Source organism: Carassius gibelio, chromosome B13 (assembly GCF_023724105.1).
Source record: "Carassius gibelio isolate Cgi1373 ecotype wild population from Czech Republic chromosome B13, carGib1.2-hapl.c, whole genome shotgun sequence".
NCBI classification, from domain to species: Eukaryota; Metazoa; Chordata; class Actinopteri; order Cypriniformes; family Cyprinidae; genus Carassius; species Carassius gibelio.
Window position 1 is genome coordinate 12,043,958 of NC_068408.1, and position 27,488 is coordinate 12,071,445.

Genomic DNA, 27,488 nt, shown 5'->3' on the forward strand with positions numbered 1-27,488 from the left:
TCTGCTAAGTTACTCAAGTCAGATTTTCATGGTATTTCACCTTTAAACACATCATGCTCTTTTGTGTACATAAATATAGAAAATCCATATTCAAACCAGTTTTAAAAAGTTTAAAAGTATTTCACTGAGTAAGACACAACATTCATAAAACATTCATTCTTTACTGGTTACTCTCAAAAAACAATCAGTTTTTGAAAAATAATGTTTATATATTCGAATCTAATCACTGCACTTCAGTTTTAGGGCCACTGTGGAGTAATTGACAGCTGATACTGCAATTCTATGACAAGGACAACATGGTTTACATGTAAACTGAATACATCAAGCACAAACTCTGTCAAATACTGGTGTAATATGGAAATGACAATACAATTGTTAACAGTGAACACAAATCCATTTCGCACATCCATTACGAAAACTATGCAACTGCACAATATAGACTAACTAACTCTAGCTAATATGCAGATGAAGTTTTGGTCTATTCAAAGCTTGTCCAGTGTATATGAGGTGCTGAATCCCAAATTAACAGGCAGACCTTGTTTGTGAACTGCAACTAAACTCAACTGTCAAACACACCCTGCTATTCTTTAGTCTCTGTAGGAATATTACTCTCTGTATGGAGTCTTTTTACTTCTGTATATGCAGATAAACACAGAGTGCAAAATACAAACGCTGATGTTCAACTGTTTCCTGCTACCGAAAACGAGCTAAATTGGTTGATTTTAGAACAAAACAACCACTTAGCGGAACATTTCAACAACTTTCAGTAAAATGATCTGTAAAACAGGGTTAGGCTGTTAACACCTTCATGTTTCAAAAAGTAGTTAAAAAAATAAATACAGTAACGTATAAGGGCTCGAAAAAAGAGACCTGCTGAGAGATTACACAGAACAGCAAATTAATTAAGACATCAAAACTCCCAAGAAACAAAACCTCCAGCACAATGTATGTAAATGGACACACATTTGGACTGAGATACATTTAAATAAAAACTAAATCATTTGTTTCCAGTCAGATAACCAGACACCGATATCAAAAACAAAGAGGGTTGACTTTAAATGGTCCAGCAAGAAGATTCCTGACATCAATGAAAGCGATATTTGCGTGCTGGTTTGAGACTAACGTAAGTCTTCTTCATGTCATCCGGTTCTTCTTTCTTGACTAGGTGGTATCGCTCTCCCTTTGTGGTGACCACCTGACTGCCATGATAGCGCACCAGTTTCTTAGGAGCCTGCAGAGGATCATACAGGAAGTGGAAAGAATTAATATCCAGATAATTACATTACATTTAGTCATTTAGCAGACGCTTTAATCCAAACGAGGACAATGGAAGCAATCAAAATCAACAAAAGAACAATGATATACAAGTGCTATAACAAGTATCAGTTATCATAACGCAGTACACATAGCAAGGGCTTTTAAATAATATAATAAATAAAAAGAAAACAGACAGAATAGGAAAAAGAATAGACAAATAAATCCATTGATGTTATACAATACGTACATCTTTTGGAGTGACTGGTCTGTGCACTTTCTTGTCTTCTTCATTATCAACCAGCATGTACCTGCGGTTTCAAAACATTTGATTAGACATTTTTTGCAACTTTCAGTGACATCCAACATAACAAGTTTGTGAAATAATTGAAAAGAATTTGAGATCAAGGTGACAACTCACTTTTCTAAAATGCTTGCTTTAAGTTTCTGATCAACTTCAGCAGAAACAGTCTTCCCTTGGTTTGCCTAAAAATATAAAATGTTTGAGGCATCATTGTAATTTTTGTATTACTATTATAGTATTATTTAATATTTTGAGTATCCTAATATTTTATATGATCAGTTTTTATTGTAGTTTTAGTTTACATTTTTATCTTTTTAGCTTCAATTTATTAATTTTTTTACTTTTTGCAAATATATGAAAGATTTTTTTATTTTAAAATGTTCCATCTTAAATTTAAATAATTTTTTTCAGCTTCATTTCAATTAACAAAAGTTGTTTTTAACAGTTTTACCAACACGAAACTGATCTGCAACAAAATATCACTATATTATCTTTAAAATATAAAAACCATTAATCTTGAATAACAGTTAAAGAAATAACAGGCAAAAATCCTAATTATAGACCCTTCTATAATTAAGATTTAAGAAATTAAATAACTTTAGTAAAAGGAGCTACAAATGAACTTACATCGAGAGACGTTGGGCACTTAAGCTGGACATCTCCCTCAATAATAAGACGAACAGCTTCTTCCATGTCTCCTTTAGCAATAGACAGTGCACTTCTGGCCTCTGTCACACTGCATTTAGGAAACATCTCAAGAAGATGTTGCTCCTGTGTGTCCCACGATGATTCACTAACCTGAAAACACATTCCCATACACATATTCATATGCAAACAGCTTGCCAGCAACTGATACATGTGAATGTACTTGAAAGCCCAATACCTGAGCTGTGGCTCCCTCTGCTTGTAATGTGAGGTTTTGTGTCTTTTCTCTTGAATCTCCGTGGGTAAATGAAGGGCTTTCTGAGAGGGAAATGTTACCTTCTTCTATTTTCATCTCTTCAGAATCTTAAACACAGACACAAATCACATTTCAGATTAGTGGACATTTTCCTGTTTCTTCACATAAGTGCCTTTGTGCTATGCACCTGCTAATAGGTTCGCAATGGGCCAGGTTTTTTTTTTTTTTTTTGGTTGATTTTCTTTTTTATGACAAAACTGAATGTAACCAATATAATCTAATAAAAAATGCAACATCTGTCATTAACGGAAAATTACCTGTGTCTCGGGCTGAGGCCAACTTTGATGCCAGATTAAACATCATCTCACAAACTTTGACACTGTAAGAAAAAAATATACATTTATACCAGCAGTCAAAAAACATGAAAATATTACAGAGTATTAATATAATAGTAAATCTCAGAAATATTAAACTTGCATGAAATATGCCCACAGCTACCTGTCAATATCTGAAAAACCAGGAATGTATGCTTCCAACATTTCAACGAACACCTCGACATCGAAGTTTTCCTCCACACTTTCTTGAGATCCCAAATCCTCCAGCACCCCGGTGATGTAGGACAAAATCACATCATCTAGAGTACTGATAAAAAAAATAACACGTCATTGGTATATTTTAATGATTGACGAGAACAAATAACCTTAATTAAAGGTATGAAGTGACACGCCCTCACCTCAGATCCGCATGAGGAATATATGACAAAATGAAGTCGTACAGCGCGTCGTGGATTATTTTTTGAAGATCCATCCTACATGCAGTCGAATCAAAAGGAAGAAAAGAGAAAGAAGCAACGACAACTTGTTAGAGAACCATACGAGTTTTAAGGTATAAAAAAACCACAAAAACGACATTACTTTGGCAGCGTGTTGGAGATTGTGATCAATATGCGAGTAACTTGGACACCTCGAATTGAAGGTTAAACAAACAAGAGTCTGCACATTTTTTGCAAAAAGTTGCAACAAACTACTTTATTATGCAAGGCCTATTAGTCCAAAAACAGATCGTTTTGCGGGCTTCGACATGGATGCATACTGAGTGCACAGATTTTTTATTACTAAATCATTTTATTTAATGTGTTTGGAAACATGTTTGCAAAACGGCAGCATTTGCACGCGATCTCTACAAAATGTTTTAATGTATAATCATACAATTGCACAGACAATCTTATGCTTAACATAAAAAACACGGTGGACAAATTATATGCATTCATCCGCTGTCAAATAGAAGCATTAGTTAAAAAGACATCATGGTTTGTTTATCTGTGCTCAGTTGGGTAGCCGATGGCTAACTAGCATAGTCCTATAACATGCGCAAAGGCCTTTAGATGTTCGTCTCACCTTTGGATCAAAGCGCACAGCTAAAAGAATACAAAGAAGAATAAAAAAAAAATCAGCTCGTAAAAACTGATAACTTGTGTTGGCAAGCTGGCAATAAATCGTAAAATGTATAGCTAATCCATTAGCCCTGCGCGCGGTCGCTGAGGTTCAAAACCTTTGACGTCACGTCCGCTTTAATGTAAACACACCCTCGTGTCACTGTTTTGATTGCATTTACAGAGCTGAGCAAACGCATTATACTCACTTTATTGCCTATTCTGATGTATAATTCAGTTTATTTAGCATTCAATGTATAGAGCTGTGCCATAGCGCGGATTTACGCTTGGAGTTCAAATGTTTAATGTGACTCTACCAGATGATGCCTTACTTGATTATGACTGCTATGATTACTGAGTCTTAGTTGTGATATTTTAGTAGAACATTTGTTTCAAGTCATCTTCTGATTCACAAACAAAGACCAAAGTATAGCACCCATAGCAAAAAATTTTTGTCAACTAATTGCAAGTAGATTGAACAATATTTTGCATAAGGATACAGAGTAATTTTAGGCTAAAGCGTCAGAAAACAATTAAAATGGTCATTGTTTTATTTCTACATTTGTCTCTTAACAATTGAATATAGTAATAAATATATTTGATACATATTTTTTTGTAATAATAGGCCTAATAATAATAATTATAAAACATACTACATACCTTACATAATAAAAAAAATATTTTAAATGAAGAAATACATTTAACAATAAACCTATACATTATAAATATTTTATTTACAAATAAACACTCATTTATTTGCTACCATACCTACTAATATAATAATAGTAATAATCATATTATTTTCATGATCATTATTGTGAATAAACTATTAGAAATAGTTTATTTTTATTTACATTTGTTTTTATTGCTGGCACAAAGAACTGCTACTATAATAATCATTTTATATATGTCATTAGATTTTTTCTTTTGGTTGTACATTGCAAATTATTTTTATTTATGTTTTCTGTTTTGACCTCTTTAGGCCAAAATCCTATGGGTTTCACACTTGAGAATGAGTAGCTGTTATGTGAATTGGGAAATTTATGCAAATAATACACTGAACTAGTTACTTTACCTGTAAACGCAGTTGTTTTCTGTTGGATTTGATCAAGCCAAGGATGCCACTTATCATTAGACCCATTAAGAATATATATATAAAAATCAAAATGTCTGTTGCTGATCTGCCTCCAATAACTGGTGCTGTCTGTAGTGTTTTACTGATCTTTTATAAGGCCCTTCCTCACATACGTCAGCATCTGTTAGTGCACATATAAGGGGTAAAGAGAGCTCCAGTGTTATTACACTAGTGTATGCTGTCACGCCTCCTGATTACAAATTGGTTTCATAGATGTTTAGCGCTGCATAATTAATGCTTCATCACGCGTGAGTGTTTTATCCAGCTGCACTGTTTCATTATTAGCACGGGAAATACAGTACATGAGGCTGATAATGAGTCTAGGAGAAGACGTCTCATGTTGGCTGGACTCTGTTTAACCCTCTTGGGTCAGTGGCATGTAGAATTCTCTTACAAACTGAATGCATGAAAAAAAAACTTCCCTATTCTTTATATACACAGTGGATATATAATAAGAATATGGCAGTGTGTTCTTTTAGACCTTATAATGAAGTTGACTAACAACTCAGCCTAATTGGATGAAAGGTAGCTAGCTTTTAATGTGTATCAGATAATATGCATTCTTAATTATGAATGCATATGACTTATTCATAAGAAAAAAAGGCTATAGGGTAAGATCATAAGGTCAGAGGTGACATATTTTACAAATTTTAGAGGTGAATTAAAGCAGTACATTTCTGTGTTTTTTACTGGGTTAAGGAAAGTCAAGGTTCTTATTTATTGTAAGTGTAGAGAGGCTATATATATATTGTCACTATAAATGGGGTAAGTTGTCACAATGGCATTTTATAAAAAACTAAACATGTAAATGGTAACATACAATGAAATTATAATCAATTAACGGATGAAATATAAAAAAATAATACAACTTCGATTTGAAATTTCCATGAACTGTAATGAAAATGTGTGAACGGTTAATGTCAAATTTGAAATCTACCAAGTTTTATTGTGGTCTACTGTTATCCAGCAACTACAGAAAAAAATATCACGCTGTTTCTATTTTTAAGTTGTGATATAAATTTGGAGATATATTGAAAAGGTTTTTGAGATTCACGGTATGGACACTAGGTGGCTGCATTGAGTCATGATACACTTCTGCATCGTTACTGTTGGCAGACAGAAAAATAATTTAAGAATTTATTTAATACAATATAGTTTATATTTTCGTAAATACTTAAATGAATGGACATAATGTATTTTGATGAATATATTTTATTTTTTATTTTTATTTGAAAATGCTCTATAGATATACAAAACTATTTAATTTTTGCAAAAGAAAAAACAGTATGTTGATTTATTTTTTCAAACTTTCATACTTTTACCAGAGGCACTGACACTTTTACTTATTCTTGCCTTGCATTTGCCATTACTGACACAGGAGAACTATTTTCCAGTTGAAGGCATGATGTGTCCCATCTGCCAGCGTGCCAGAACCCTTGAGCTCAAGGTGGGCCACAGAGACCCTGTACTGAACCTGCAGGGACCACAGTGTCACGAAGCACATCCCGTAAGAGAGCTTTAACATACTGTATGAAACACAATCCACTTACATATGTTAAATTGTTCTGAACAGCTCTGATGTTTGTTAGACACACCTGGTTGTTGCTCTGTGTGTACAGAAACCAGATGAGAAATCAAGAACTTACAGCTGTATTGTGAAATCTGTTATACAGAAGTTTAATTTACATTTCTCCATAAAAATCGCACACTGTGTTTTAAAGAGAAGTTTTCTTTGACGGTGGTAGTGTCTTTTGATATCGCCTATATTTTTGTGTATTTTATTGTATATCAGATAAATATATTTTAGCTTGTCTTCCTAAAAATACTCCTATCACTTCTAGTTTTTTTGTATATATATGTTATAATTTTACTGTTTAATTTGTCTGTTATAAATGAATAACTATTTCAAAAACATTTTGTATTTAAAACATTAAAAAGTAATTAAAAGCTTTTCACTCATAGTTACTGGTATGCTCAAGCATGTCATTCAGCAATGGAAGGCCAGGATACACAATGTGCATATTGTGTTAAAAGAGAGAGATTTCCATTTGATCAGACACAATGGAGGAAGACTTGATCTCAGCTTTGCAATTTCCTCTCCTTCGTTAGAGGAGCCAAACACGGTGCGAATAAATTTACTGCCAAATTAATTACCTTTTCCTCAACTTTAGACAATAATACCAGAAGCTGTCTGTCGGAACACATCTCTAATTATTTTATTAATGTATGATTCACAGTTCAGGTACAGCGATTTTCACATTTTTTTTATTAACTTTATTATACTTTGAAGTGAATGTGTATTATTATATTCATTCTTTCATATATTAGATGATCTGAATTGAATTACCCAAGTGCCAAAATCAAATCAACAGATTTTTGTTTTCGTCTCACAGATATCGTTAAAAATTGAACAAATCTATTGTGTAATTGAAGCCACCGAGTTTTATTAATGAGCTTTTTCAAGCTTTCACATTTTGCCTCCTAGACCTCAAATGGTGAAATAAATGAATAGAATTCAATCACACAGTCATACTGCATGAAGCTGGGCTTTCCATCATCACTTAAGAGAGGAAAATAATTTAAATTGTTCAATATATGTTTTAGAAACACATGCAGTTTAAAATTAATTTTAAGTTCAAAAGCAACTTTCACTTAACTGAAGACTATTTAATAGTCTGAGACTATTTAAACTACACTACAATTTGAGGTATTTATTTAATGATAAAAATAATAATCATATATATATTTATTATTATTATTTTTGTGCATTTTCAGTAGTTTGTTGCCAGGTGGTGATCTCCGACTCTTATCTTTATGAAAGACTAGTAGCAGGAAGCTCAATGTCAAACAGTAGCATGCATTCTGCAGGCATGGCAAACATTATTTAGAGCCGCTTCTGTGGCCAGGGTATCAGGCTTGGGGGTCTGGAGCTGTATCAAGCCATCAGAGCTGGCTTATCCGGACTCCTGCAAGGCAATGCTTGCCTTCCCGTCTGGCTCCTGCTTAGATCCTGTCTCAAGGAAATAGGCACCAGACTGGCCACTGCTCCCTAAGACCCACTGCGAACAAGAGGCATAATGCGGTTTTGTGCAGTGGACGTTGTCTATTGTAGATGAGTTTAAATGCTTGAATAAACCACTAAACTCGTTAAATGAGCAAGTATGAATTTGTTGATTCTGAAATTATTTTTATTAGTTAAGTCTCTTCCGTGTAGCATGTGTAATTCAGTGTATTTTCTGTTTTATTAAGTAGCTTTCCTTTTATCCCCATGTTTGGTTTCCTATGAAATTATCTTATTAATGGCAGTTTTGTGGTGAACAATCTTAAACCAGCAGTAGTCGTCAGATATAAATCATTAAAAAGGTCAGCTTGTCCTCGTATCTCCTCTTCTGAAAATCTCCTCTGAAATCGAGCATACAGTGTATATGCATGCTACAGCGTCTATATATGACACATCTTATGGTTTATGATTTATGAAGCGCTTTATCTCAAATGAAGACCTTGTTTCTGGCTCATACTTCTTATCAAGCCCGTCTGTGATGTGACCCCAGCACTTAACTGGTTAAAGTGTGTCCGCCATCCATCTTCAGGACCCCCTGCATATTAACATTGATCTGTTGGAAATGAAGAACAGACGTGTGTTATCGTTTACAGTGGGAAAATTTTTCTTTTCATGATAGATCTGGAGAGCAGCGTTTTTGACAAATGGCCTTTCTAATGCGTTTTGTTTTCCGTCAATAGTGTGGCTCTTCTCAGGATTGTGGGTCAATAGAAGCAAACGCTCTGTGTGGTACGATTTAAAGGGATAGTTCAGCCAAAAGTGAAAATTCTGTCATTATTTACTCCCCTCGTGTAATTGCAAACCTGTAGGTCTTTCTTTTGTATGTGAAACACAAAATGAGTGACTTAGAAGAATGTTCAAGCTTCTCTTTTCCAGTGGTGACCATACCTGTTCCTGAAGAAAAATGCTTTCAAAGAATCATCTTTTGTTTTCCATGTAAGAAAGAAAGTTAGACAGGTTTGGTATGACATGAGGGTGCGTAGATGATGACAGAATTGTCATTTTTGGGTGAACTATCCCTTTAAGATTGCTCTTCAGTGGTTTCTTTCTTGCCTTTTGTACAAACTTTGGCAACGGTACTTTGCTTTTTATGTGTTAATACCCCTCTGTGTTTTTGAACAAGTCTGGAATATTCAATGGTGGGTAGTCCGTATTGAGGGGGGGGGGCGTTTTTACCAGAGAACATACATTTTTAGGACTGTTTCCAGAGCTTTTGGGTTTCTCTCATGTGTGAGACTGCTCAGTGGAGAGTAGACTCCCCTCGGTAGAAACATCTGTTGTAGAAGGGCCTGTCACTTTCCCTTTTGTAGGCTCTGTCTCTTCCTCAGACTGAGACTGTCATCAGGTTTGATCATTTACGCGGCTCAGAGAATAATGTAGCAGAATTGGGCATGCGTTCATGCAGTTGAGTAACTCTGAGCATATACAGTTTTTCTCCTTCAGATTCGGTGTTGTCACCAAAACCCTAATTTGAAGAGTAGAAGATGTATTTTTTTCTTAGAATTTTAAATTGTGAGATATTTGTCACAAGTTTTAACATTCTACTTTATATTTTTATTTAATGACTTGACTTTATTTATTGACTTAAATCCTCTTTTTGTTACATTTTATACTGTGATTTTTTTTTTTTAATGTTGTGGAATTAACTTCTAAACTAACAGATGCAATAGGCTTAAGCTATTTGTATGGACAGGCAGGCTCATTTATTCAGCCTTATCTCAAAGTTTTCATAGATGAGATATACCTGTGTCTAAAATGGCCCAAAGGCGTGGTGTCTCTAAAGACAGACAGGAAATGTTTTTCGAGCAGCACCACGACAGTGCCACAAGGCTCCTCACCTCCTGGTGTCTTCAGGTCAACTGTCATTTATCTTGTGTCAGAGAGCACCTTGAAGTGATTCTTCATCTTATCTTGACATTAGAGCAGCGTCAAAACATGATGTCTGTGCCATTGGAGGAATCCATAAATAAAGGTGGAAATGGATTCTGAGCAATAAACTCAACATTCATCTGCATTTATTAATACACTAAGGTTCTGCCATGTGTATTGTGTATGCTGAAGTGGTTCAAGTCTAAGGACAAGAATGAAATATGTGACATTTTGGGATAGTTAATTCATGAAAATTTAGCCGTGGAATTGGAATTATTCCTCTGCATCACTTAATTATTATAATAATTATTTTCTTTTATATGTGGTGGCTCACTGTTTGTTATAGAAACTTAATTTCTCAAAGTTGCTAAATTATTGAATGTAAATGTGACTTTTGTAACTTTGCAACTTTGTTTCTTCAAATTTTATTTTTTAAAAACAAAATTTATTTCTTTTTGTATTCATTTCTTTTTTTTATTTTATGTTTAGTAGTTCCAACTTTATATCTCGTAATTGTAGCTTTAATTTTTGTAAATTTGACTATATCAAAATTGTGACTTCATAATTGCAACTTTATAGCTTTATAGTTTATTTTATAGTGTAAGTGTGAGTTTATATCACAGTTGTTTTTATATATTTTACATTTTCAAGGTTATTTCTTCTAAATGTAAGTTTATATTCCAATTTTTTAAACTCATTGCAACTGGTTATGGTAGTTGTGGCCTTATTTTTCACAAAGTGACTTTTTTTCTACTTTAACTTTTTTATTATTACCCATTTTACTTTTTAAATACAAAATTGGGCTTTCACACTTTGTCAAGTTTTGTGATATCGCTAATGAGCCTTTTGTACATTTTAGCTCAAACAAGCATTTGATTTCTGTTGGGGACATTTTTTCACTTCAATAAGATATTGACAAGGATTTCATTGTTACAACTATTATTGACACTTTAACAGTTACTTTATTAATAGCTCGTGGCTATCTCTGCACAGTTTGAGTTGCCATAATTGGATTTGATTTTTTTCCCTTTGTTTATTGTCATTGTAAATGCGGCACCTATTTTTTTCAGTACAAGAAGTGCACAGCAAAATACACCATTCACAATTAGATGAAGCTTAGCCAGACCTTTGCAGTTGGATGCACAGGTGGTTAAAGGGTTCACCTGCCCTCTGTAAAGATTGACTTGCTTATGAAAATACAGGTTATTTCAGGACGAAAACATGCTTGGCTTCAGCGTAAGGGCCCTTTGCCTGCACTCTTGCCTGTCACCATATTGCTCATCTTGCACAGCGAGTGGAATTCCAGCCCCGGTCTGCCCGCTCTCTCTCCAATGTGTGTGTTTTGTTCAGAGACTGTATTCCATTCTTCTAACTTTGTTCCATTGACTGAGTTGCCCCGAGTGAGCTATGAGAGACGCTGGCTTTCTGTGCCAAAGGTACGCTAGCATTACTGTCTGAAGAAAATAAAGCTTGCTGTTTCGCTTTGCTGCCACCAGATGCAATTCGCAGCATGAAATACGGGTGGTAGTCTCTGGGCTCTGCGCTTTGTGCAAAAAAATTGCAGGGTGCTTTCTACTCTAAACCCAGCGTTTTCATTTTCAAATGATACAACTGTAGTCGTTTGTCTATTTTGTATTTGTCTTTCACTCATTGTGAAGCTCTATATATTTTCTCAGAGGTGCAGATAATTAGATTTATTTTAATGTACTATGAAAGTGTCAGAAAATGCTATAGATGCTAAAGAGAATATTCCTTAATACTTTTAATCCTAACTCCCATAATTAACAATGCAATGGATTTTCTCATCCAAATATATAATATATGAATTATTTTAGTGCCTGGAAGATGATACTGTGTATTTGGGATGTTTTGCAGTTTATTTGTACATATGTTGTAGTGGGTTGTTGTAGACTGGCACATAATAATAATAATAAAGTGATGACAAGTTCCTGTCTCTTATCTACCGCAGACAAACCCTTGACACACAGTCTTTTCCCCACAGCCAATTACCAGATCACCTTTCCAGGTTTTGTACGATTCCACACCTGTGCTATAAAGTGCAGAAATGTTGTCTTTTCTCTCAGTGAGACAACACCAGTTACTTGCAGTTACTGAAATGAGCTTCCCCTTCAACAAAAGCACCTCTAATTTAAAGGCTAAAGTGTGTTTGTCCTGCGAGCTGTTTTAAGAGCCATAGTTTTAGCCTCACACTAACCTTTACAGTTTTATTGCTACTTGCAGCATTTGTGTCAAGGGTATATATTATATTTTGTATATTTTAAAAGGTGATTTCTGTAAAATTAAAGCTTTCACTTGTATCTGGGATACACTGTATATAATTATTTTTCAAGTTAATAAACAATGTATGTTCTACAAGAAAATTCTACTTGAAAATTTTGTTTAGTACATGTTACTTGCTATTTGTCTTTGTAATTAATTGGGAAATTTACTAGCAGGTTTATACTAGGATGGATAGGGAGGATACTTTTCTGCAGAGATGTATAAAGTACTAGAGAACCATACTTGAGTAAAAGTACAAGTGCTCTATCAAAAAAGTGACTTGAGTAGAAGTAGAAGTGCTCTTTAAGCACCACACTTAAGTAGAAGTACTAAAGTATTCAACATTTTTTGTACTTAAGTATTGCAAGTAGTCTATTTTAAAATTTACTACTCAAGTACTGAAAGTAAAAGTAGAAGTATTGTGTTATGTAGCTATTAAAGAAAGTAGTCAAAAGTTTGAACATATTGTTTTTACTATTTCAAATGATTAACCTAAAGGACGATCACAATTCCTTTGACTGTAACTTCTTGTAAACAAAAAAGGGTTACTAGGGTTAGTTAGCCCAATTTGCAAAATTATGTCATTAATAACTTACCCTCATGTTGTTTCAAACCCGTAAGACATCAGAGGGTCATTTAGAATTTTTTGAAGCATCGAAAATACATTTTGGTCCAAAAATAGCAAAAACTAGACTTTATTCAGCATTGTCTTCTCTTCCGTGTCTGTTGTAAGACAGTTTAAAACAAAGCAGTTTGTGATATCTGGTTCGCGAACGAATCATTCGATGTAACCGGATCTTTTTTAAACAGTTCACCAAATCGAACTGAATCGTTTTAAACAGTTCGCGTCTCCAATACGCATTAATCCACATATGAATTAAGACGTTAACTTGTTTAATGTGTCTGACACTCCCTCTGAGTTAAAACAAACCAATATCCCGGAGTAATTAATTGACTCAAACAGTACACTGACTGAACTGATGTGAAGAGAGAACTGAAGATGAACACCGCGCCGAGCCAGATAATGACTCGTTCACGAGTCAAGAACCGTTTCTGTCCGATTCGTGAACCGATGAGCTGATGATACTGCGCATGTTTGATTTAGCGTGAAGCAAACCGACACACAGAGCGTCTGGAAACGAACTGATTCTTTTGGTGATTGATTGTGAACTGATTCTGTGTTAATGTTATTAGCCCAGGTGCAGTCAACGCCAATGACGCCATTGCATCGAGCGCAAAAGAATCGGTGAACTGTTTTCTTCAACTGGTTTATTGAATCGAACTGTCAGAAAGAACTAACGTTACTGGTCATCCGAAAACCGATGCAACCGGTTCTTGACTCGTGAACAAGTCATTATCTGGCTCGGCTCGGTGTTCATCTCTCTCTTCACAGCAGTTCAGTCAGCACGCGCAGTCTCGCTTGATTCGCTCAATGATGTGCCAGCTTCATCAAATCTGCCATCTACAGTTCTGGCAGTGGTTTGTAATGGAATGATTCGTAACATTATTATAATTGTAACGAGTAACGATGCAGCACATAAAAAAAATATCGGAGTAAAAGTATTAAACTCAGCGAAAATATGTACCGAAGTAAAAGTGGAAGTAGGAGAAAAAAATAATACTCTAGTAAAGTACAGATACCGCCTTTTAGTACTTAAGTACAGTAGTGAAGTAGTTCTACTTCGTTACTATACATCTCTGCTTTTCTGGTTTATACTAGGGTGGATTTTATTCAGATAATTAAATAAAAATAACATTAATAATGTATTTATTACAGAATTGTTATATAAAATTATATATATATATATATATATATATATATATATATATATGTATGTATATATATATATATATATATATATGTATATGTATATACAATTATATTTCTTTATGTTTATTTTTATAATTGACCTTTTCTAAAAAAGAAAATTGACATTACAAGGTCAATAAAAATGTGTATGCAGTGTAAAATTGTATTTGGTGCAAAACACACACACACACACACACACAAAAAAAACTTTTCTTGTGTCACAGTGTTACCATTTTTGTTTTTCTCAAAGATAATTAATATTGAAGCTTCCTCAAGGTGAAAAAGGCAGATCAGAAAGGCTTTTACATGCTTCAGATTTTCAGTGAGGCCCATGTCATTTTCATATTGATTAATTATCTCCCTCTCTGACGTTCCAGCAATGAACTGGCCCCTTCTCTATCTGGGAGATATATTTTATCTTCCTCCACCATTCATGTACACATTTATTGAATGCGGAGACCTCAGGATGAATCTTTTGGCCACCACAGAAGCATAACTAATGGCAACATTAGAGTGGTTTTGTGAACGAGGCGACCGGATGCAGGTTAACCAAGCAAGAAATAATCTAGGATTTTATATCCTGCATGAACGAGCATAGGATATGCCAGGAATAAATTCATCCCCCAAAATAATTTGGGAGGGTGCGTTTTCAATGGGACGACTTTTGGGGAGTCGGATTGCCGCCGCTGATATGAAAGGAAGGGACTCGTATATGCATGTGTGGCATTTAAAAGCAGATAATCGCTGTCAGTTTAATGTTTGGTTCGAGGTCAAATGATCTATTTTGTCTCTGACCACACGTCTAGACAGCTGCCATTTAGAACTTCACGTTTCTTTGTGTGCATTCAGGACTTGGCCCGTTCTACTCCTCCTTCCCAAACAAGGATTTTTTCGAGCGGTTGACATTGCCACACAAGCTGTCTGTGGAATCCCCTTTAATTAAAGTGACATTTGAAGCTTTTCTTGGCCACTAATAAACCTGGAAACCCATTAAGATCTTCCTAATTACTCCGTTTGGGAGGAAGGAGAAACACATGGGCAGCCAGTGCAGGGGTTAGCCCGCTGGCATTTGGCCCCAGAAGCTTAGAGCCACACAAAAGAAAATGTCCCCTCGGTTACCCATCCCTCCCAGCTGAGCTCTGCTCCTTGTTTTTTGCTCGCGATGAATGGAACTATATGACATGTCAGTCTAAAATTGTCCATTCATGGAGTTGAGGGAATGTGTGAATGAAGCCTCTTAATTAGGCACCTGACTCGTCATTAAGGTGGCATTAAGCGAGCCCTCTGTTTTAATTCGGCCAGGGGAGGGAGCGTCTCTCTTTGTATGCATGAGTCTGGAATGACAGTGAAGCGCTCGGACCAAGATGAATCGGAAGCTAGTTAAAGGGATAGTTCACCCAAAAATGAAAGTTCTTGCATTACGAACTTACACTCATGTTGTGTGGCTTTTATTCAGTGGATCACAAAGAAGATATTTTTAAAAACGTCTTAGTGATTCCCCCCCCAATACTGTGAAAACCAGTGGGGTCCAGTGTTTGTTTTGGATCTGTCGAACTTCATTGTACGGCCAAAATATTCCTAAAAATATCCTCTTTTGAGTTCTTCTGAAGAAAGTCAATCCTAAAAGTTTGAAACAACATGATAGTGACTAAATGATGACAAAACTTTCATTTTTTGCTGAACTATTCCCAAAAAGCAGGGTTGCCTAAAAGAGTATTTGAACATGCATTTGGGAACAGAATGTGTGTTAGTTTCACTTTATTTGTGGATGGTAGTTTACAGAATTTCACCAATATTCTGCCCCCAAAAAAGTAAAAAATGTTACAAACTTGAGAATTTGACCATTTGAAATGTAACAGTTTGTATTGTGATTTGTAGTTTTAGATATTATAAAGAATAAACCTAAACTGTTGAAATATGAATGCAAATATGAAATTATAATTTAGCTTAAAATCTTAGGGCTATGTCTAAGGGTTACGGCTAAAAAAAAAAAAAAAAGAATTCAGAGCCCCTAGTTTAGGAATTTTACAGCTGAGGGAATTAGTAAATTATAGTAAATATGTGTTTAGATGTAATCGCATGTATTTGACCTTATCTGATGTTTTTCGTCTTAGGTTGAACTGTAGGGCACCAAATGTGTCTCGTGATTCGTGAACCCCCTTTTTTCCAAAAATGGCTGCTGCACAAACAAATAAAGATTATGAAATTCTCTCATTGTCATTTTTTATACATTTTTTTTTTTGCGTGAAGCTCGTCTAAACAGCCCTCTGGTGTTTTCTGGTACAAACAGGCTGATGTGTGTTTAGTGCATGTCCTAGTCGGCAGATTAATGACATTAACGAAGTTTCCATTAGGCCAGCGATGGGGGGAGACAGGGGCGTCCATGCGGAAAGCCACATGACTGAAGCACTGATAAGAGAAAATGAAACACATCTCTGTGGGCCAAGAGGGGCCAGGAAATGCCACTCCAAATTAGCCACCGGCCCAGTTTGTTGTTACTTCATTAGCCCAACAGCCTTGGGAAAAATAAAGAGGGAGGTTACGACCTCTCCTGTGTCCAAATGGGAGGCCCAAAAGAGAGTCTCTCCAAAGTTTGCCTCTCTCGCTCACCCTGCTCTCTCTCTGTCTCTCTCTCCGTATCTCTCTCTCTCTCTTTCTCTATCTAAAGACAGGTGGCTGGGAGGGATGTTCCTGGCACCAAACCAGAAATGACAAAAACCACACTAGATAACAATTTATTTAGCGCTCAAACACAGGCCTGGGGATAGCCATCAGGTAGCGTGCCGCCCAGCGCCAACATGGAGCAAGAAAGGCCATCGATGCAGAGCTAAGAGCGGCTTGCTTTGTTTCATGTATTAGCATGCCGAGATATATATATTTTTTTTTTTACAAAAGCTCAAGTTCCACAACTAAGCTCTTGGTGTTGCTTGTACAAAACCCCTTTACACCAGCTAAAACCCGAACAACCTTAGCTTTGAGTTGTGATCAGGTTTCTGTGTTTTTGGGGCTGCATTAGCTTAGCATATTTGTGGAAAACAAAACCCCTTGAGGCATAGTGTGGCCCTTGTTGTTGGTAACGTGAGTGCGATAGCAGCTCCTCATTTAGCCGTTGGTGACTTTATTAAAGTGTATGGTTTCAGACCCCTGGTGCCTTAGCTATTGTATTCTCACCCCTCTATAGCAGGGTTAAGTCCTCCGCTGCTTGTGAATACACAAAACACCCCTCAGCCTGCGTTCTAATGCATTCAACTCACACTGAACGAGAAGTGATTGTTGCTCTAATTTGTCCTGGAGTTAAATGACATAAATGGAAATCTTAATATTGGTTTTTTGTGTCCGTTTAAAAATATTTGACAAATATTCATGGTTAAAGGGATCAGGTGCCTATTGGGTTGTCATTTAATTTGAAAATAATGTGATCAAGAAATGTATTATTATTATTATTATTATTATTATTATTATTATTATTATTATTAATGTTTTTCAATAAACGTAATAAATCTTATTCCAAACTTTTGAACAATAGTGTCAATAATTTTATTTAAAATAAAATTCTATAAAAGCTCAGCAATTAAAGTGACATAATAATAATTTTACATACGTCCACACTCACAAATGAAGTGTAAGGCACACATCTACACCAAATATACATGTTTATCTGTTCTGATCACAGATGTGGTTGTCTGAGGTGGATGAGGTGTAGTCTGTACTGTACTATGTTCACAGAGTTTTGCGTTGCCAAGTACCCAGTGGAGGGAAAGACACACGGCGGCCTGTCTGATCTCAGGTGCTAAGTGAGCATGTAATATTCACCTCTGGGCTGAAAGGCAATCAGTGGCCAGCAGTTGGGAAATTACAGCGATGAGCATAGCAATAACACTCTGTAATGCTTGAGTGTGTGGATGCTTGTTGTATTGTTGTGCACTTATACCAAATATGCTGTGGATGAGTTGCTGCACTTCACGGTTTTTATGTAAAGGTGATGATATAACTGTATTTCACTCTCTGCTCATACATTTTGGGTATTAATGCTTTATTCTTTGAGGAATCAATTTTAAATGATCATTTTTGTATTTTTGCATTTATGAGCTTGGACATAGCTTAGTGTAGGCTATATGCACTGTCGGTAGATTGCTTATAACTCAAAACCTGGAGTGACTTTAGAGTGTAAACGAGAAGTGTGAAACACTTGATATGTTTTGCATTAGGTCTTGTGTGAAAATTTCTATGCCAAGCACATTGAATCTATATTTGTTTTTAATGCATGATACATTGAGCTTTTTGTTCACTGTCGATGCTCAATGTTTTGTGCCCATCAGAAGATTGCAATAGAGTTGAAATTTGAATATTAAAATCAGTGCTGTCAAACGATTAATTGTGATTAATCACATCCAAAATAAGTGTTTGTTTACATAATATATGTGTGTGTGTATTGTGTATATTTATTGTGTGTATATATAAATGCACACACATACAGCATATATTTTGAAATTTTTTCTATGTATATATTTATATTCATATAATTTATATCATCTATAAATATAAAAGTAACATATTCTGCTTAAATATACATGCATGGGTGTGTATTTATGTATACATAATAATTATACACCGGACACACACATATGTTATGTAAACAAAAACTTTTATTTTGGATGCGATCAATCACAATTAATCATTTGACAGCACTAATTAAAATGCAATACATATTAATATGCAAGACATTCCAAGATTTAGTCTACAAATATATTTGATGTTGGATGTTTTTTTTCTTTATATTTGATTTACTGAGCTATCAAACATTTTCCTGATAAAAATGAAACAATTTCAGTGGAATTATTTTAAAATATGAATTATTAATTGACAAAAATAAACTGCTGATATTGTTCATACTTCCTCAAAACGTCTAATCCATGCAGTTAAAATATATTATATCTATATTATATTTTATATCAGTTGCTACTGTTAATATGGATATAATATGGATTATGATAATCCCTGCAAATGTATCATACTTTAAATATATCAAACATATACATGATATATTAAATGTTTTCTGGTGCAAAGTGTCCATACTCCACAGTACTTATTTTACAAAAACAACAACAACAAAAAAAAAAACTGTTCTTTTTCCTAAATAAATGTTTGGTGTAGGAAACATGTCATGTTGTATATCAAAAGCATAAATATGTCAGTTGGATTGAATAATTTGTGATCTTATTTTCCTACAAAGAGGCATTTGCCCTGCAACATTTCAATCTGACTCCTAATTGTCGAGGCCATTTTGGGCACCAGCGCTAGTATTAGTGCTGTTTTCTTTTAGTTTCATTAACTCCCCACTGGAGCCAAAAAGCTCTTTAGTGGTGATGGCTATTGTTGGTGCCCTGGTTACAGCTCCACTGAGCACGCAATAACATTTTATGTGCTTGAGACGAGACTCGCTTCTTTGAGTGTTCCTCAGGAGCCGGTGGAGAGGTCATTTATACCCACTGCTCACTCTGGAGATCTCTACCTCTCCATCTCAGCCTTCCTCAGCATTTTGGAGAACAAAAGCAAAAAAAAAAAAACAAGTTATTTTAAAGCAGACATGGTCCTCTTGAGCTGAAGTCTTGGTCAGGGGAAAAGCATGAGAAAGGTTGGTATTTTATTTGAATGTTTTTTTCTAAAACTATATATATATAAAATCGATGAGGTAGTTTTAAATAGAAAATTTCCTAAATTCTAATAGGGATGTTACTAATAAAGCATTTGGACTTAAATATGCAAGCATATGTATGTTTAAAAAATAATAGCAAACAAACAAACCATAGCAACAAAAGATACTCTGAGTTTCAATATATTGTTTTGTTTTCTCATCTGCCCACTCTGTAAAATGGTTAATTATTTGCTTTAAAGAGTATTTATCGAGGTGTTGTAATTTCCAGACACGAGTAAAGACGACTCCTACCTAAAGTGGCCGTGTAGACACTCTCCACATTCAAAGCCATGTGTTATTTAGCTTCGTGGGCTGTTAAGCGGCTGGGAGCAAAACTGTGTAGCGAGTGTTTATGGGAGGTGGAGTAAACGTGGGATCAAGGTCATCTCTGAGCAACACTAGAGTGATGGGCCATCAAAGAGAGCAGTGAAAGAGCTCTGACAGACACAAGAGGGCTTTTATTGACTTCTGTGGTGTTCCTCAGGTAACAGCGAAGCAGGGCCGAGATGGGAGTCTTTTATCTCTCTTATTCTCTCTCTCTCCATCTGGAGTTACCTCTGCTGTGTGGGCCTCTTTACCTTATCCTATACCTGTTACTCTCGAAGTCAGTTTCTGTATGGGCATGAACTATAAAGTCTACAAACATTTTTGTGTTTGTTTTAGCATTGCTCTAAAAGAAAACTACAGTTCATTGAACACACATTGACCTTTTGTGACCACATGCCCCATTATGCCCTTTTTGTCACACTATGTGGGCTAAGTTGTTGGGAACTTCACAATGGAGACAATGTTGTTACCAATGGGAACCATACATAGCCCCAATTCTTTAAACTAAATTTAAGCAGTAAAACATGTTTGTGAAAACAATTTTCGGTTTTAAAGGTGGCTTTTTGGAGATTATAGATAGGATATCAACTTTTTTAAATTCTATGGATATTTATTTTTGTCAAATTCAAATCAAAGTATAAACTTCTATTAAAAATCTAAATATACAAACAATTGATTGACCTAACAATGTGACAACTTGCCTATAAATAAAAAAAACTATCCTTTTCCTGAAAATACATAGGCCTACTTCTTATAAAATATACCTTCATTATATAGTTGACATTTGTGGGTCAGTAAGATTTTTTTTTTTTTTTTTTAAGAAATTAATAATTTTATTTAGCAGGCACACTTTAAATTGATAAAAAGAAATATATATTTCATTTAAGTGTATTTCTGTTCATCAAAGCATTCTAAAAATAATGAAAGTGAAAAATAAAAATAATAATGAAGAAACGTGACCGTTTTCAGAAAAATTAAGATATTAAGCAACATAATGGCTTTCAACATTATTAATATTAGGGCATGTTTCTTGAGCACCATATCAACATATTAGAACGATTCTGAAGGATCATGTGACACACGTGAAAATTCAGCAGTGCCATGACAGAAATGAATTACATTTAACATTTTTAAATAGCAAACAATTATTTTAAACTTTTATCATATTTGTTACTGTTTTAACTGTATTTTTGATCAAATAAATGCAACCTTGGGCATAAGAGCACAAGAAACCTGTTTCAAAAACAAAAATAAAAAACAAAAAACTTACTGACAGCAAACTTCTTGTTTACCAAAGAGTTAAAACAAAAATGTGATCTGTTGATAAGTTGTCATTTTAAAAATTAAGCGGCAACATACTAAATCACCATTGACTCAACCTTAACCTAACCTAACTGAAGTACAGCCTTTGTGATCTTTCCCATGTGACATCCAGACCCAGTTTTGCTTATTAAACAGTTGTTAGAAAATTCTAGAGATTATAATAAAAATATAACCTTCAAAAAGCCCTACAAAAAATGGGTATGGGTTTGGAAGAGCCCGAAGAGCTTGTTAAATCTGGCCGTCAGTGGTGTGTTGTAGCTCAGGTCTGGCGTGGTGTGGGTGAGACTCGGCGATTTGAGCGGCAGCGACAGATGCCGTATGGTCGGTGGTATTCCCAGCAGAAAGAGACGCCCCTTGGGTCTGTTGACATCTGACAGTACATCAGGGATCAGCAGTGACACCCTCATGTTCTGATGCCATCGTATACAGTATGTCAGTGATCACATGTACCGGCCCATGCTGAAACACACGCGAGGTGGTGTCATCTGTCTGCGGATGTGTTCAGCTCTTCACTGTTTAGTGCACATTGAAGATGTGTTATTCTGGAGCTGTGAGGTGTGGACTGAAACCTGTAATGTGTCAGTAGCAGCAATGGGCTTGATTCCTGCCAGAATGGAAACACAACAGAACAGTATTTTAATGCTGTGTAAGACATGAAGACATGTATGATTTATTACATTTATAGCAGTGTAGTAGAAATAGTTCTCATTTCAAGTGTGAAAATACTTTATTATTGAATTTTCAAACAAATCAAGGTGTACAAATTTTCAGTGTCATTTAAAATAATGTTTAGGCATGAATGTAATGGTTTGATTTAAACCGAAATGTTTTAAAGGGGAGTGTTTAAGGAACTGCATTGCCAGTTTTTGACCAGTTGAGGCCATGCTTTCCCCAGACTGGGCAGACACAGTGAGACCGGAGGACCTGTTCTTCTCAAACAGAGACAGCCCCTTTCAGCTCTCCTCCTCATTTTCATATAGAGCCACTGTGTTCCTGTATGCAGTCAGATATAGACAATCAAATCATTTATGCACATAAAAAAAATGAAATAATTTCATTATTTCATCTTATTTTGTCTAATTTGTGATTTATTGATTATTGTAAATGAAAGTTTTTTGCTTTTTTAATCAGTCATACATACATTTGATTATTTTATTTTTTATTTTTTATTTTATTTGTTAATGATTATCGATGAATGTGTTTTGCTTTTTGGTAAGTCATGAATCAATTCAGTTTTTTATTATTTACTTTTTTTTTACTATTATTATTTATACTATTATTACTTTTTATTTTATTTAACTTTATTTTTTATTGTTGAGAATTATAAGGAGAACTCACCTTTTTTTGGTGAGTTGTGCATTTATTTTTATTAAACTTTTTTACTTCATATTATTTTGTTATTTTCAGTGTTTATTTGAAATTTGTGGTTTTCTTTTTTTATCTTTTTGGTCAGTCATGCATCAATTTAATTATTTTTATTTTATTATCTTAAATGTTTTATTTGAACTATTTAAAATTTTTACTTTTTAATGCTGATAATTAGAAAAAACTGTTTAACTGCTGTTTGGTCTGTCGTAAACTCTCTGCCATGGTTTTCAGGCTAAGGTATAGGACCCCCATGCAGAATAGAGGATTGGAGACAATTTCCCTGTTGAAAGGTGGTCTACCTGTGCAGGCCGGGCCAGGGGCAGCTGCATGTCATTTTTGTCCCAGCCAGCCAGGGTCTGTCAATTAAGGGAACACAGGGCAATCTGTGGCCACTGAAAGAGATCCCCTCGCCCTGCTTGCTGGCAGAGAGACGGGCCTTTGTTCACTGGCATGTCTCACATACTTTCTGAGGCCAGATAAGCCCGGACTTCATGAAACCCGGCTTTATATTTGGCCACTGTAATGTCCCCACGAGGGCAGAGCGTAGTTAAGAAAGCACAGGCAGTGAAAAGGTAATATTCCCCTCCTCATTACGGGGTCGGCAATAAAAGCCACAGGTTAGGTGGTCCTGAAGTCTGGCTTAGATATTTGCTGAATGATGCACCCCCCTCACACCCCCGTCTCACCTCCTCCCCCTGGCGGTGTAGAAGTAAGCTGGGAAGCTAGAGGGCGGCTTGGTTGTTTCCTGAAATCGGATTAGCAGCTACTCTACACTTAGATCTGCAGGGAAAGGGGCTTTATTTGAGCCAGGCTCAAGACCACCCATCAGGTAAACAGGTACATTAACGTGGGCCTAAAGAGAGAGAGCGAAAGTCAAGGGGTAAGAGAGTGAGCGAGAGCGGAAGAGTGAAAGATTCGGTCAGTGATAGGGGCGGTCTCCATTGAGGCTAATGCCCTTGTTTTTTCTGTTGATTTCCACAGAATGTTTTAAATCCAGAGGGACTATGTTATTTGACCTACAGAGGCAGGTGCAAATGTTGTCTGATTTGTACAATTCAAACAAATTGGGGGGTTAGAAATGTCAGCTTTTCATTAAAGAAATTGTCTACCCAAAAAAAAAGGAATTGTAGTCACCCACAGGCATTTCAAGATGTAGATGATTTTGTTGTAAGCATTACATCGCTTTCTCACCAGTGGATCCTCTGCAGTGAATGGGTGCCGTCAGAATGAGAGTCCAAACAGCTGATAAAAACATCACAATAATTAACAAGCAATCAACACCACTCTAGTGAATTGTAAAGCTATGTATTTGTAATAAACGTGTCATTATTAACACACATTTGACTTCAAGCCGTTGCTTCTTAAATATGTGTCCTCTATCCTGAATATTGCTTTCTCCTGTGTAAAAGTAATTTAGTCTGAATCAGGAGAGAAATAGGCACAGTTAACAAACTAAAACCATTCTGAACAAGTCTGTCACTGGATTTTGATGTGAAAGGGTAACAGGGGATAGACTTTTTTTACAGGAGGGAGCAATATTATGGATTATTATTATGTTTTCATATTTATTCTCCTTAATTAATGGATTTGTTTCTTAGAAATATGCAGCTTTTCACTTCACAAGACATTATTTGATGGCCTGGAGTTTTGTGGTTTACTTGTGGATTACTGAGATGCTTTTATCAGCTGTTTTAAATCTTATTCTGACGGCACCCATTCACTGTAGAGGATCCACTGGTGAGCAAGTGATGTAATGCAAAGTTTTTCCAAATGTTTAGCTCATCTACATGTTGAATGGCCTGTGGTTGAATTAATTTTCAGTAAATTGTTGTTGTTTTTAGAGAGTTATTTCTTTAAATTCTAAAAAAGAATACATTTTAGATGTCTCTTTTGTTATATTTCAGGTTTACAGCTTTTATTTTGGTCATTTCTATGCGATGCACCACTAGATCCCTCATGCGCCATGATATCTAAAGCCAGCCATGTCGTTGCATCACCAAAGCATCCTAAGAAAATCCCCGAGTGCTCCTGAAAATTAGTTTTTGGCAAGTTGCTTGAAGACATGCTCTTCCCTGCAAGCCACCCAGGCTTTGTTAGCATTGCTGGCCTGAGCCTGGAGCCTTCAAGACACCTATTATGCCTGACTCAGTGGGGCAGAAAGTGCAAGAGCCTTTTCTGCAGTCATGTGGCCATAGTGGCATTATACACAGTTGAGTATTAGATATTTTGTGAGTCATATAAACAGTGCAGAGGACTGTGAGGCTGCCTGGAGAAGTTTTGATAATTGGGAGTTATATAAGTGCCCAAATCCTCAGCGGAGGCTTGGAAGAGTTTTCTCCCTTTTCTTTCCTCCTATTATGTATTTCTGAAAAGCCAAGACGGCCTCACAGTGGAGGTGACAAATCCTTTGACATAAACTGTTGTGTAAAGGTTAAGGGCAAAGCATAGTCCTCAGGAAGAACGCTGCTAATTGCCTCGTCCGATTAAGTTTTTGTGTGTGTGTGTGTGTATGTGTGTTTTGAGGTCTGTGTTTTACAAATGAAATCAGCGCTTGTGTTCACCATTGAGCCTTGTTCGGTGCTTAATGCTATTGTTTCCATGCTGAACAGTTCACTCACTGATGTTGTTGTCAGCATCCACAGGCGAGGTATGTGCCGGTTGGGTGCCGGCCGGGAGAATGGAGATTTTATTAATCAGTGATGGGCAAACTGCAGCACGGTCAGCTGTCAGGAGGGAGGGTCAGGCGGGGGCTTCCTTCAAGAAGCAGACAAAACGGCTCTTATTTTTTTAAGATACTGTTGCTACAACATGGCACTCGGGAGCATTTGTATTTGAAATGCGGGCATACGCTGATCCTCCCTTGTGTGTTAATGCATGAACTGTTAGCAAAACTTGCTCTTGCAATATCTGATAATGAGATTCAGATCGGAAAAGAACACTGTTGTAACTTAGGACTTAGGTTTTGATTGTTCATAATGTGTCACAGGAGAGGGAAGCATGAATCGAAAAATGTAGTTCTAAAAAGTTTAGGTTGTATATTAATTGAAAGCATATCTATCTATCTATCTATCTGTCTGTCTATCTATCTATCTATCTATCTATCTATCTATCTATCTATCTATCTATCTATCTATCTATCTATCTATCTATCTATCTATCTATCTATCTATCTATCTATCTATCTATCCATCTATCTTTCTATCTTTCTATCCATGTGTCTGTCTATTGAAAGGATTGTATATACAATACATTTTATTTTTAAAATATGTAATAAGGTAAAAAACATTCAGTATTATAGATTTAAATCTATTATGTTGAGAAATTATGAAATGATTGTTTGTACACACACACACACACACACAATATACAAAAATAATATAATATACACACAAAAAGTGTAACATACTTTAATAAACAATTTTGTTCTACCTTACTACATATTTATAATATAATATTATATTATATTATATTATATTATATTATATTATATTATATTATATTATATTATATTATATTATATTATATTATATTATATTATATTATATGTATTTGTAGCAGTAGCCTACAATACATTGTATGGGTCAGAATTATTGATTTTTATATCCTGCCAAAAATCATTAGTAATTGATCATTATAGTTACTGGTTTTGGGGTCAGGGTCACATAGAATAGAATTGAATAGAATAGAATAGAATATATATATATGAATAATTAAAAAACTGTCCAGTCTAGACTGAAATACATCTTGTTGACTTTCATTGCCTCTTTTCTTCATCCCCCTCCGGTTGTGGCCCCAATTATAAACAACATGAATTTTCCCCAAAGCGGGTGCATCCTCCTGCCCTGTACAGCTGGCCGGTGTGAGGCTCTGCTCTCTAGCTGTCTATCCCCTTGCCACCCCAGCTGTGAGAGAGGAGAGTGGCTGGAAGAGGACGGCAGGCCGAGGCACTCAGGCATGACCCTGACCATGTCAGGCCATGTGTGCTGGGGGGATAGAACTGAGTGCCTCCAGCGGTGTGTTTTACCAAGCTCACAAACAGGGATTTAGTTGCCAGCAGAAACCATTTCACCTTCTTCCATATACAGCCCTGAGAGCCCTGAGCTGTTCATCTCTCAACACAGCTTTGCATCTCTTGCCTTTGGGATGTGACCGACAGCAACAACAGAGCCCGTTTTAAATCCAGTATGCATGTTTTTTTTTTTTTACATTGCCATTGAAAATTCTGTTATTATTTACTCATCCTCGTGTTGTTCCAAAATTTAAACACAGGTCTTTTAAATACAATAGCAGTTCTTAACATAAACTGTCAAAATACAAAATGGGAAAAAACACAATGAAAGTGGTCTATATAACTCATTTCACAATCTTTTGACACTTCTGAAGATGTAAAATAGCTTAATGCGAGGAACACATTGAGCGTAAAAGTCTTTGATCATTGTCCATCTTAAATAAATAGGATTTGTGTATTATAGTGTTAGTTCAACCAAAAATTAAAATTCTGTGATCGTTTACTAACCTTCCACTTGTTCCAAACCTTTATTTTCTGTCGAACACAAAAGAAGATATTTTGAAGAATGTTGGTATCTGGTAACCAAACAGTTGCTGGTAGCCATTGACATCCATAGTATTTTTCTATTCTGTGGATGTCAATGGCTACCAGCAACTGTTTGGAACAACATAAGGGTGAGTAAATGATGACAAAAATTTCATTTTTGTGTGAACTGTCCAT

The 27,488-nt window shown here is 35.6% G+C and overlaps 1 protein-coding gene and 1 long non-coding RNA gene across 3 annotated transcripts in view; one reads left to right on the forward strand and one right to left on the reverse strand.

The window, feature by feature from the left end:
* Positions 1-141: 141 nt before the first annotated feature.
* cuedc2 (CUE domain containing 2) lies at positions 142-4,042 on the reverse strand. Its single transcript, XM_052572277.1, has 9 exons — positions 3,857-4,042; positions 3,193-3,267; positions 2,958-3,101; positions 2,777-2,838; positions 2,442-2,566; positions 2,186-2,356; positions 1,676-1,740; positions 1,505-1,565; positions 142-1,231 (listed from the first exon to the last, which is right to left on the reverse strand). The coding sequence occupies exons 2-9, from the start codon at positions 3,264-3,266 to the stop codon at positions 1,085-1,087; spliced, it is 849 nt and encodes a 282-aa protein (XP_052428237.1). The 5' UTR covers position 3,267; positions 3,857-4,042; the 3' UTR covers positions 142-1,084.
* The window catches only part of LOC127970059 (uncharacterized), a 70,040-nt gene continuing 45,759 nt past the window's right edge, over positions 3,208-27,488 (forward strand). The window contains exons 1-2 of one of the 2 annotated variants that reach the window (XR_008156495.1): positions 3,208-3,344; positions 6,405-6,533. This is a non-coding gene — a long non-coding RNA (uncharacterized LOC127970059). Of the gene's footprint in view, positions 3,345-6,404; positions 6,713-27,488 lie in introns of those variants that run through there. The other variant, XR_008156494.1, reaches the window with a different exon arrangement.